Source organism: Rhea americana, unplaced genomic scaffold, assembly GCF_003343005.1.
Source record: "Rhea americana isolate MKP2758 unplaced genomic scaffold, rheAme1 scaffold_173, whole genome shotgun sequence".
NCBI classification, from domain to species: domain Eukaryota; kingdom Metazoa; phylum Chordata; class Aves; order Rheiformes; family Rheidae; genus Rhea; species Rhea americana.
The window spans coordinates 1,312,414-1,325,726 of record NW_028185850.1 but is presented as its reverse complement, the minus strand read 5'-3'; the positions used below and the strand labels follow the sequence as shown (position 1 = coordinate 1,325,726).

The window sequence follows — 13,313 nt, the reverse complement described above, 5'->3', positions numbered from 1 at the left end:
AAAGAATAAAAGAAAGGTGACTGGCTCTGTGCAACTACTTTCTCAGCTTCTGAAGTTTAGAGACAGCATGAAAAAATAGCCAAATAGCCTCCAACCTGTTGCTGAAGCTTCAGAAGCTGCTGCTGTTTCTCTTGCAGCACCTGGAGCTGTTGCTCGGCTGAGGCCATTGCATGAGAGAGAGACTGCAAAGCTACCTGGGCTGCTGAACTCAGTGCTGTCGAAGCTTCCCCAACCGTTCCAGATGAGAGGCCACCAACTGCGGGGGTAACCCCAAAAGTACTCACTGGCATGAAACACAAAACAGAAAGAAAAAAAAAAGCTATGTATGTAGAAAACAAATGAAAAAACACCTTTCATTTAATTCTTTAGTAACTGTTAAGAGCAGTGTAAAATTCAAGAGAAAGATCTCATTTTATTGAGCTCTCTCTATAGCATAGTGTCAGTTCACAGAGTATACACGCTCAACATTCATGCAACGTTTCCATTACAGAAGAGCCATCTACTGCCCTAGAATGCTTTTGTCATGTAAGGTTGCAAGTTAAACATGCAAGCCTAGGTATTATACTCACAACAGGATTACATAGGAGATAGGAATAAATTCATATATTTAAATTTGAAATTCATTTTTGTTATGCTCCAAAGTTTAACTAGACATTTAGTTGTTATTTTAAAAATTTCAACATGTACAAAACTATTGACAATCTCCATGTAAAACGGTGCTTATCACGTTCAATTCAAAACAGTGTATTGTGGACTTACACTAAGAAGAAATAAGAAAAAGTTGTATATACCAGTAAACGTACTTGCATCGTCCCTTTCTATTCTAGTTCCATCACTTGTTGAAACACAAGTAAAGTGCAGAGGTTCAACTTCCAGAAGTCCAGTAAGGGAGGTAAAGCTACCTTCAGCAGCTGCACAGCTACTTATTTTCCCATTTCCTGTAAGAGAAATAAATACCTGTCTATCACTGAATGTTTTTTTGACAGCAATATTTTAGTTACGAAGAGTTGAAAGGGTAAACTAAATATTTTCTTACTTCATGTTGTAGAAGAAATACCCTATCACATCTACAATTTAAATGGTAGTGTAGTTTTAAATGGATGATGCTGCCAATTTTGAATAAAGCTTCTAAATCCAAACTATCAAATGATAGTAGAAGCATAAAACAAAATGTAACTGTCTTAATTCCAGAAATATATTATATAGAGATGCTCTATTCTTACATTTCATTACGAATTGTGCTATCAGAAAGCTAACTTACAAAAATATATTGATATTCCTGGAAAAGTTAAAACACAGGCTAACAAAGATATGTAATAATTTAGTATCAAAACTACACTGTTACTCATTATGCTAACCATGAAATCAGGTCAGATGTGGGGAGAGGAGGGAAGGCAAGGTGATGGACAAAAGCATATAAAAAAAAGTAAATGAATCACTGTGATTGATGAACATGCTTGCTACGAAAGGAAGAATTTCCTAACAATAAAAACTGTCTCATTCCTAGGACATTCCACAGCCTAAGGACTCACTTACGAACTGACCTGTGGACAGATACAAATATCTATAGTATCTAAGCAGGAGCATGCCACATGGAAGCTACCCAAGTTCAGAAAAATCCATTTAGGTTTTTCTGCCTATGAGATGGTTGCTACTCTACATGAGTAATAGCAGATATCTCAGGGAAGCTGCTCTATAGAAGTGACAAATGACTTTGGCCCACTGAATGATAGCAGTCTTTCTGTTTAATTTTTTTCCTCAATCTTTCACAGCATAAGAAAAGTATAAATTCCAGGAAAAGGCTTTTTTTGCTTGCCCTAAGGGCCACAGGAAATGTAATGGATCTCATGAAGCAAGGGAATTGTCACCTTCTTGAACTTCATTATGTACAGCTATAAAGCAGAGGGAAAGTATGAAACTATATCTTAACAAAAGGCAAACAGTACAACAGAGAGACTTACCAATTCTTCTCCAGTAGGTTAAACATACATACCTGACAGAACATCAGATAAATCAATTTCATCTGACTGTACTCCAATGCTGCTGTTGTATACATTTTTACATGAAGAGCCACTTATTTCCAAATCAAAGAGAACTGGATCAAAAGGTGAACTGTATAATCCATATCTGCAAGCAAAATAAGACAAATATCACTGTTCAAGCAATAGGAATTCATATAAAATTATTTACAGAAAAAGGGAAAGTATTTCATCCAGAACTTACTATATTTCAAATCACTCCTTTCATTCAAGTGATGTATCTGGGAAATTACCACTTACCTACATTTCACTAGCACCACTTATTAGGTGACCTTTTCAGACATAGAATATGCAATTTGTACTAAATAATCTTGAACACTTAATACTGTCCTGAAAACATTATATATACTTATATTTTATACTTATATCTATATAACCATGCTTAGTCATGAACACTAGTGCTACAAAACTTAGACAATTAGCCACAGCAATGTGCATGCCTGTATTAAATCCTACACTCACCTAAAAATCAATAAAAATTCAGTACTGTTTCCCAAAAACAGCACAAGAAATTCCACCTCAGCTTATTTTTTTCCCCCGTTCATCTGAACTAGAAAGAATAAGGAAAATGATGCTAAGGATATCAATCAACACTTGCCAGTACTGATTTTAAATCTCATTACTCCCACTCTGGCAGTACTGCATGGGAAAACAGACAATCACTCAGGTAACTAGGTGGTCCAAAATCAATTAGTGTTTTATAAGTCAAGAAAAAGAAAAACACCAATTAACAACAATAGATGCTGTTTTGTTTCTGAATCAATGTCTCTTACCAGCCACAGACAAGAGAAGAAAAAATGGGAATTATGTCAAATAACTAAGCAGAAGAGGAAAGGAAGAGTGCATCTGTGTAAGGACAAAAATGAAAAACACTCAGTAATTTGTCCTCTGACAAGAGAGCATAACAAAGTATGTTCATAAACATACCCGCAGTAACAGGAAGTTTCTCCCCTTTCTCACTCTGCCTCAGAAAAGTTCCTCTGTTCTTTAGCAAGCAAGGAAAGCTTAACAATAGAGAATGCTGAGGAGGCTGGAGCTTAAACGTCCTTTTTGATCAAGCAGTCACAAAAGGATAAATGATTACATGAATACTATGGCACCAGCAACACAGGGAAAGAATAGGTTCTAGACTCCTTTGAATGTTAAACTGTTTCCAAACTGGCTGTGCTCAATGCTCTTCTATCTTTGTCACCAAAGACTAAAACTAGAGCTATTCAGAAAATTAAGTTACAGGAAATGGCAATAATTACTACCAAACTTCAAAAAGTGAGGAAAGAAAACTGAGAATTATAGATCAGTCCACTTCAGATCTACTTCCTAAAAATACACTGGAGCAAGTCAAATTATTTCTAGGAAGTTACAACAAGATAGCAGATTTAAGGTGTCAAATTTATACTACCTAAGAACAAAATACATTATGTCAATCTAGTTTCCTCTTTACAGGTATGTACTACAAAACAGCAGTGCACCCTGTACATCTGGTAAGAGTGTTTGTTGCACAAACTTTTCATAAGTAAAGTATGCTTATGAAAATATGGTCTAGAGCTCCTATAAAGTAGTTGTCTGCAGAGTAGATCTCAGAATTATGAACTCAATATACTAAGCTCAAGCTTAACACAGATTACTTGCATGATTTAACTAATGAGTTTGATTTATTAAGCTTGCAGCATAACAAAATAAAAAGTGGTTACAAGCACTTTGTAGAATTCAAATATATTGCAGCAACTTAAATGTATGCTGTCTAAAATACATTTAATTCAATAAGCATAGTGCTTTGTACTGATTTTTCATCGGGAACAMTCAGGTTCACAATTTTAAACTGCTTTAGCAGCACTCTTCAGAAAAGGATACAAAAGTTGAATCAACAGAAAACAAAGCATGAATCAAAAATGTCACATAACCTCCCACCCCCACTGCAATCACCCTGTTGGCATGTATGCAGTGATGGATGCAAATTATGTGAAATGCCTCTCCTGCTTCACTCAGCATAGATCTCAGCTGGAACAGTGTTTACAGCTTTGTGATCCACAATTAAAAAAAANAAAAAAAAAAAAAAAAAAAAAAAAAAAAAAAAAAAGACAAGGGCCAAAGAAAACAGCCCAAGGAAATGCTATAAAAATGACTACAGAGCTAGAAAATGCAACCAAAATGCAAACACCCTCTAGACAACCAACATTTTCTAAAAGAAACATCACTTAAAAGAAAAAGGGTCTGTTCCTGGGCCRATGTGAACAGGACAAGCATTAATACACTTTAGTTGCAACAGGAAAGATTTCAGATTAGATTTGGGGAAGAAGAGAGATCTGCAATGTTAATGGTATGAATAACGGAGACATGTAACAGCTCACAATAACTAGAATAACTACAATTATAGCACTACCTTACCGGGTGCTTTCAGGAATAGACTAGAGAAGTATCTATCATATTTGGTCAAGAAACAAACCTGCTTTGTTGTAAGAGGACAGCCTAGCACACTGTTGAAAATCCTTTTCTTCTGCTCCGTTTGTTCTGTTTTCTACGCTAGAAGTTTTATAGCATACCCATGTTGGCTTATCCTTGCAAGTATCTGCCACTTTATTGTGGCATATGCCAGTAAAATGAGAACTACTTTGCCTTAAGGCAACATAAATCTACAGATCCTTTAAGCAGGCATCTGCTTTTATTTGATTAACAAATGTTAGGCTTTTGTACCTGGGAACAACGATAAATAAGAAAATAATCGGTACACATTCTGGAATAGAGATGTGATAAAATACAACTCTGTGAGAGGGAAGGAGGTGAAAAAAACAACTAATGACTACTTACTAATTTCTCCTTTTAAAGGATATGTTAATACTTATCTCTTAAAAAAAAACAAAAAACTTTGGGAATTGATGGTATTCTCTTGATCGATAGTCATATAGAGGAAAGGCCAGTGAATTTTGTCTAAATTAGTAGGCTAGATYAAGAAATAGCCCTTGCCCTTGCAAGAGAAAGAACTGCAGCAATCAAATATGGAATTATACAGGGGCATCTGCTACTATTCTGTGTTTATCACAACCTCAGGGATACTGAGCTAAAAGATGAAGCATGTGGAAATTCACCTACCAGAACAAAATCAGTAAAACATCAACCAGAAACATTCAGAAAAGCTATGTCAAGAAGGATGCCAAGAACAGGGGCTCATTTTAGAAAACCTCCCTTGAGATGCAGACACCTGTGTTTGCCACTAAGTGATATGAACAATCACACTATAGTACGCAACTGGAAAGGAAAAAACTCATATTTCAGGTATGTTGTTTAGAGAGGTAATTAGAAACAATCTACATGAAGGAATGGATCAGTTCCTACACACAGAGGTGTCAGTATATTTCAGCCTGAATTTTCACCATTTTCTTCCTCTGTGCATGATTTTTTTTAATTCAACATAGAAGCATAAACATTCATTTTTCCCCATTTACTTTATGTATTTGAAAAAGTTTTCCAGTCTCCATTCACCATTTCTGCTGCTGATGTAAGTTTTTCAATCAGCTGGAAGAATTAGGGACAGTAAAACAAAAACACAAGTGAGATGAAGATTGTGACAGGGAACACAGTCAGAAGCTAAGTATAACACACAGCAACTAATTTTATCAAGTATTATGTGACTATATCCCTGCAACAAGAAAACAAAAACAAAACAAAAAGCCAGAAAACCCTCAGCTGACTAAATTTAAAATTTAGTCTGAAGATTCTGAATTAACCTCTACTAGACCACTTGTACCTTGATCTTGCCCTACTCAGAGGAAAACACATGACCATAAATCACAACTGGAAAAGAATCATCTGAAGCAGCACGCTCCCATCATTATAATGTGGCTTTGAAAAGTGCTACAAAACTGAACTACCCAAAATTTCCTTTAGGAATTATGCAAATTCGAAGCTAACATGACCAATCAGTTCAATAYAAGAGATGCAACAGCATAGTCTGAAATTATATTGCTATATAATTTATAGTAAGAACTTGCATTCCCAGCAAATTACTTCAGGTCTTGTCTCTACACTTGGAATTTGGCATTTGGTAGCAAGAGTTTAAATGTATAGTCTGCTTGCAGAYAGACTACTAAAAATGTTTATTTCAGTATACTTCATTCCTTCTCCATACTCAAAACAGGAAATTTTTTGTTAATCTTTAAACCAAAAATCTTAAATAGTAAGTTAGGTATTGCACACACTTCAAACACTGCATACATGTTTGCTAATTTAAAGTGCACTGTGCATTGCAAGATAATTTAATTCTCCTTTACCTTTACACCAGTCAAAACTGTTATTCCAGAGCTGTACCAAATTAATCCTTGCTCAAACAAATATTGCAAGACACATCTTAAAAAACAAACAAAAAACCAAACAGGACAGAAAATAGAAGGTGGCATTGGGCAGAATGAGAATTACTACATAGAGCATATCCAAATAAAACACAAACAAGTTTTAGAGTGCCTAATTCCATTTAAAGTATTATAAGCAAGTTAAGTACTTCCCATCATGAAGGGAACTACAACTACTTTTCTCAGTACCTTGTTTGCAGTAACGCTTCCATAGGTGTTAGACGATCCTGTAGCTGTCGGGACACAGCAGTTAGCAAGGATGCACAAGCTGTACTACATCCTGCCAAATCTTCATCCTTTACATAATTCAGCAATACAAAATACCAATATACAGATCCTGTGTCAAAAAAAGAATTTAATTTCAGATAAAACACAGTATGAAAATTTCACTCAGAAAGCAAACTACAACAGAATCATGGAAAGTGATAAATTAGCTAACTGGTTACTGAATTACTGAATCTTACTAGTTACCAGAAAACTCCCCCCACCCTGCCTGTTTTTGTGAAAGAGGCTTTATTTTAGAATCATTCTGTAGTGATTAGATCCAACAAGTACTTCAGACTCTCATATCAGCTAATTATTTTCATAATTGAAGAAAACAAGGTTCCTAGCAAAAAAATTTACACATCTACTTCATTACATTTTCATTGTGCCCAATGTTTCTACTAAATACAACAATCTAAAAGGTCTTGAGTCACTAAGATGCTAGCTTAGGGGTTCCAATTCCTTCAGAGTCAAGCCTTACTGTAGATTCAATTCTTCCCTCTTGTCCTATGTTTTTTAGCTGAAGCTCTCTCCTTATTCCCTATTTTTGCAGCAGACACTGTCTTCCACAGCACATTCTTCACCCTYACCTCTGAGTATCAACGTGTTAAATGTTTTTAACCAAACCGGCCCTGAGGAGTAGTAGCTCAATATGCCTTCTGGTCTGCAAAGTAATTTTCCTGCAAGACCACCTGGTGATCCCAAGCTAGATGCAATTCAACAACCTCACACTATAGGAATCAAAAAGCAGGTCTCGGTACTCAAAACATGAGTGCCTAATTTAGTTTAAAATTYCCTTTTGGTGCAGAAGTAACACATGTGGATAGCTAGAGTTGGACATCCAAATGCTTAGCCAGACTCTCTGGAATAAATTACCTGATTTTCAGAAATAAAACAGCCCTGACTCTCACCGAGGGCAACAAATCAAGGTTCCTAAATATCTCTGAAAATTCTTGCAAAACTGCAGGAATGTTCCCAAAAATTTGACTACTTTAGTATTCTGTGTGAAGTAAGCTAATTTTCTTAAAATTCTACCATCTACAAACACATACCTCGAAATTTAATGCCATTTAGACCATATTACTCCAAGAAGCAGTATTTGAACAGTTATGTAATTACTATTCCATAAAAAGGTCCAGCAAAACATGCTGAATAAGAAATGTTGTCATATTTATATGACAACAAAGACTGTATACATACCACCCGTTGCAGCAGCAGGTAACAGAGGCATATTGTCAAGTAAAGCTTTTAGAAGAACAGATCCAAATCCTTGCTGACTTGGGTCACACCTGCCATTGCTACAAAGAAACACAGACAGACAGCTTAAATGTTAAAGTAAGTAACAATGAATTTCCACCGGAAGATAAAGTTCTTTGTAATGATACCATAACATGCTTTTTTCTCAATGGAAGTTCTGAGTCCAGTTGCTTTATGTTTTTTGTGTTAATGAAGAACAAAAAAAAAAAAAACACAAAATTCTGACAGCATGCAAAATCCGCAAATACATCTTTACACAAAGCACATGCATAAACAAATTAAAAGAAAATTTAGCACTGACCTGATGCATAGTGCAAGAAAACGTGCGCATTTGTGAGCTATGCTCCGCCCAGCTTCAAAGAAGCAAACGCGAATAATATCAGAGACACATTTACGTGTTTTAGAAAGCAAGCTGTCATTGCCTTCCTTTGAGCTGTAAAAACAAGTTGCATGCTTTAGAGAATCATATAAACCTTTTTTGATTGACTGATTTTTAAAACAGAGCTGATACTGAGAAATAGCTATATTCATTTAATAAAACTTCTTTTTTTACCTGCCAGGTCCATTTGAATACACTCCTGCCAGCCAACAAAGCGTGTCTAATACAAGGCTCTGAGCATGTTCTGTAGTCAGACCATCATCTGTCTTTTTGCAAAGAGTAGTGAGCAGCTTCTCATGGAACTCTGAAAACTGTAACATGGCACACCGTTGAACTCTAGGGAGGAGGGGAAAAAATTCAAAAATAAAATTATCCATTACAGCCATTCTCCCACTAAAGTGTCCCTCTAGCTCTCTGTCTCGAAAACAGCCAACAAAAGATGCCGAGACAAGAGTAAAACTAGTACAAACATATAGAACAGCTTCTCTATACAGTCTCAGCCTTCAACTATTTTTGGCCCTCGTTGCTGCACACTTAATAACACTCCTTTCTTTATTTTTGCTTGTTGTTAAATTGTCTAGTAATTTCTAAACGTATATAAACTTTCAGCATCTACAACACTCTGGCAACCGTTTGCAAAGATCTGCTTTCCAAAACATTAAGGGGTTTGTTGCTATTTCATGCAGGACCTCTCATTTCATGGCTCTCCAATTTCCTAAGAAATCTCTTTGGAGAGGAATTTTGTCAAAAATCTTTTGGAAATCAGTTAGATCTAGATTAGATCTAGTGGTTGTAATACGGGATTTTTCTTTATGGAAGCCATGTCAGTTGTTCCTGTATTTTCCAGTTGTCCATTAATTTTATRCTTTATCATAATTTTATATAGGAAAACTAGTATTGTCAACAGGYGTACAAGTCTGCAGGTACCTGGAATCATTTTTAAGGATCCTTCTGTTTTACCACACTCCTGTCCTCTGATACCAAGGCATTTCCAAAGCAAGAGGTTGCACTAACAGTAGTCACTTGGACATTTCATCTTGGATGGCTCTTGTAACTCTTCAGTTAATATAAACTGGTCCTAAGCAATACYACTGTTCATCTTGCCAGTTTGTTTCCTACCTTCTCCTAAAATTACTTCAATTTTAGACAGATCTTTAAAGGTGCCACAGAGGGATCTAAGCTTGGGAATTTCTATTATTTCTTTTATGGTGAACACTGATGCAATAATTCATTTAGCTTTCAGAATGCTTTTTCCTTATTTGGCTCATCAATTGGCCCCACAGATCAAATAATGAGCTTYCTGCTTCTGATATTTATCAAAAAAATATTAGTTTTGATTTGTTTCATTCCTCCTTCTTCAAACACTTTTTTGGCTTGCTTAATTKATTTTTTACATATATATTGCCAGAGTTCTTGATCTCTTTTGTTTTCTTTGCCATGGGACCTCAACATTTAGAAGAATATCTTTGTGCTGCAGATAAATTTATCATTTTGGTTAGGATTAAAGGAACAAAGAAGGCGTTCTTAATAACCCTTTCAAAATAAGCAGTTTTTATTGGCCTTATTGCTCTTCAGCAGTCTTAGGTCTGTAAGGACTTCATTTTCTTAGGTGCACCTTACAGTTCCTTTTCAGACTTCCTCAATGTATGTCGTTCCCCTTTTGTACAATGGGCATCACTGTGGAGGATATTTTGACCTTCACTGCTCCTCCAAGGGTGTTCCTCCAAGTACACTTCCAAGTACATTGTAGCTGTTGTTACCAAATGATCATTAAGATTTTGAACCAGATCCTCCATGCCATTCAGGACCAAGTCAAGGGTTGCATCTCCTCTTGCATGTTCGTTAAGCATCTTCCCCATGAAACAGTCAACAGCTGTGTCCAAAAATATGGTCTGTGTTATGCCCTAATGAGACACTTGTCTAAACTATACAGAGTAACTGAAGTCTGCCACCATTATTTTTATTTCCTGCCCTTGTTGCCCCTCTGACCCTCTTAAACCTATCACAACCAGTGACACCACTGTGGTGTGGCAGTTGGTAATACTGATAGAACACTATTCTTATTTAGGCCTGCTGTACCAATTCATGGTGACTTTAACCAGCTCTATGAATAAGAATTTGCTAATTGGATTTGATTCTAAGCATTATTCTCTTTATGTTGTAAGAAACAAGCCAGCATATGGAAATAAAAAGTATTTCCTTTAAAAAAAAATTAAAATGGGCTGTCCAAATCATTTATCTATTTTACAAAGAAAATTGGCATTACTTACATTACTTTTTCAAGTCAGGTAAATATATCTCTCTGCACACGGTTTCCTGAATCAATGATAATTTATCTGTTATTCTATCACAACTTGCATAGCACACTGCCCTARAACTAATGACTTAGCAGATTTTTCCATATAAACTAAACTTACGAAATGACAATTTGAGACAGTGGTTTGCTGTGAGCTATTTTATGAWAAAGAATTAAATAACACCTACTAACCTTTCCTTTGAAATAGAAGTTTTTTTAAATCTTCGAATTGTTACAGAGACTTCTTGAAGTAAGTCACAGCCTCTAAGATTATCTGATTTCCTTGTAGAATTACTGGCTTCAATTTTACTGGATGGCTTTTCCTGATGTTTAGGGAAAAAACAGATTTCAGGAATCATGGCATTTTTGATTTAATCACTTGTACACCTTGTTAAGACAGAAATGCATACAATTCAATAAAATACCTCAACTCTAAGCACAGAGATGTTTACTATTTGTTAGCAACAGAACAGAAGAAAAAGTCAAGATTTTTTTAAGCTTAAAAATTATATCTTACAGCATTGGACAAAATGGACTTAGAATCTTACAAAATGGACTATATTTATTAATTTGTTTTAAGAAAATCAAACTTAATGTTCTGCAATTTACATTCYAATCATTTTAATCATTTCCAACAAGACATACATCACATCATTCACTCAACTACAATGATCAAAAGTACTACATATACATATATATGTATGTATGTATATATATACATRTATACATGTATGTACACAGACACACATATACACACATTCTTCTCTTATGAAGATTTGTATCAGCTACTGAACACAGTCATGGATAGAGTAAATTTCAAGAACAAATGCTCAGAACTAGGAAAGTGGGAGAACAGACCTTTTCAACTACACTTTCACAAAAGAAACAGCTTAAAGATGTTGAACTCTGATTCTTGAGGGTATTAACACAGTATCAGCTCTTAAAAAAAATTTAASAACTCTTACATCTCTCCTGTTTTGTTTTCAGATCACATAAATCAGATAAATGCTACAAGTTTAACACAATTGTCTTTCCTGGCTGCTCAGTACCTTGCCTGCTGCAACTTTTGCCAACAATGAAGCAAGGGAATGGCCCTTGTTACTTTGAGGTTTTAGAGATGGTATTCTAACTACTGGTCTAATTCCACCATTGCAGATTTCTTCTGTTCCTCTGTCATTCACTGCTTTTACATGAATTAAGAAGGAGCGGTACTTGCCACCAGCCATGCCTGGAAAGGTGGGGGAGTTGGGGGAGAAACATGGGGAAAAAATTGTAAGATTTACTAGGTCAAGCTGAAGCAGATTTTAAGTTTGCAGAATTTAAAACCAGAGCTCCAATACATTATTACAATACTTTACTGTCAGTTTGAAAAGCCCTCATTACTGCATAGTACAACAAAATTTGCTAACATGAAAATAAACGCAATCAATGGCTGACCTCAGAGATAAAAGGTGCATTCTAGTCATGTATACTTCATCTGATTAGTGTAATAAACTGTTTTACCTTTAACAAGCTTTGGACTTGTTAGTGTCAACATTCCAGCATGTCCTGATAGATCAAGTCCTGTTGCCAGCCATACTGGACCACAGAGTATATCTTCCTTATGTTCCTCTAGAAACGGACACAACCTAAGACCTTAAAAAAAAAAAAATAAAAATAAAAAAAATAAAAAAAATAAAAAAGTATACACAGAATTGAATTATTCAAGATTATGTCACAAAATCTGATCATTTGCAAAGGTGAAAGATACATCATATCAAACTGACCATTAAACACATTCAAATTACATCCCAAATCTGACTGTTATTTTAGGTTTACTTTTCAGCCATCTTCCAGTGAAATAAAGTAAAAGTAATTCAGTTTTCAAAGCATTTTCCRTTATATTATATGGATAGTGTCTGTTGTACAGCCCATTTCAGCCATAAAAATTTACAGCTAATACAACTGATACAGTAATATATTTTGAGTCACAACTCCCACTACATTATTTCTGAAGTAAGCTTTTATTGGATTTCATTAGCAACAGTTGAAACGTCAATGATCAGAAAATTACTACAAAAGAAATTAAGTTTTTAAAGTAATTATTAACAGACTGAATTCACCAAATTCATTCCACATTTCAGTACAAAGCCTCAGATGTGCCTGGAACATGATAAAATCAACTTGAATTGTTATTGTTTCTCCCCAAATTTAAGTATTTGTTATTTAGCTGAACTTTAAATGAAGTTCTTTGTAACATTTCTAAATAGAATTATATCCAAGAATTCATAATCTGTGCATAATCTCTTTTTATTAAAACACAACTCTGGAAAAGCATGCTTTGAATCTCAACAGATCTTTACATGAAGATATCAATATAATTAGTAGAAAGGAGTTCATGCTATAAGATAAAAGGCAATGTGCAGAGTAAGACTGCTGATGGTTAACAGGTAAATTAGAGACAAGTGATTAACTCTCACTACTAACACTTCTAGGATGTTTCCTAGAACCTCTAGCGGAGTGGGCAAAGARCAAGAGGTCAAAAGTGAGGAAAGATAGGCAAGAAAAGCAAAAGCCTGAAATAACTCAAAAAACAGACACAAATAAGATAAAAAACATGAAAAGGTATCTCTGTAGCACAGAAGAAAAAAAAAACAAAAAAAGGAAAAGATCATGTGTGCAGAAGAAATGTTTTCAACTCGATACAATTACGTTTGATTCTTTGCCTCATTTTCCTAAAGATGACAGCAGAAGCA

At 35.1% G+C, this 13,313-nt stretch overlaps 1 protein-coding gene across 4 annotated transcripts in view; it reads right to left on the bottom strand.

The window, feature by feature from the left end:
* Positions 1 to 13,313, bottom strand: part of BIRC6 (baculoviral IAP repeat containing 6) — a 193,391-nt gene that overhangs the window by 127,815 nt on the left and 52,263 nt on the right. For 3 of the 4 annotated variants that reach the window (XM_085301178.1, XM_085301180.1, XM_085301179.1), the window contains exons 15-24: positions 12,082 to 12,213; positions 11,628 to 11,806; positions 10,771 to 10,901; positions 8,457 to 8,618; positions 8,205 to 8,336; positions 7,847 to 7,944; positions 6,572 to 6,719; positions 1,994 to 2,127; positions 792 to 938; positions 96 to 283 (exon numbers count right to left, since the gene is read on the bottom strand). In XM_085301178.1, coding sequence (XP_085157304.1) covers positions 96 to 283; positions 792 to 938; positions 1,994 to 2,127; positions 6,572 to 6,719; positions 7,847 to 7,944; positions 8,205 to 8,336; positions 8,457 to 8,618; positions 10,771 to 10,901; positions 11,628 to 11,806; positions 12,082 to 12,213 — 1,451 coding nt within the window. The remainder of the gene's footprint in view (positions 1 to 95; positions 284 to 791; positions 939 to 1,993; positions 2,128 to 6,571; positions 6,720 to 7,846; positions 7,945 to 8,204; positions 8,337 to 8,456; positions 8,619 to 10,770; positions 10,902 to 11,627; positions 11,807 to 12,081; positions 12,214 to 13,313) is intronic. The other variant, XM_085301177.1, reaches the window with a different exon arrangement.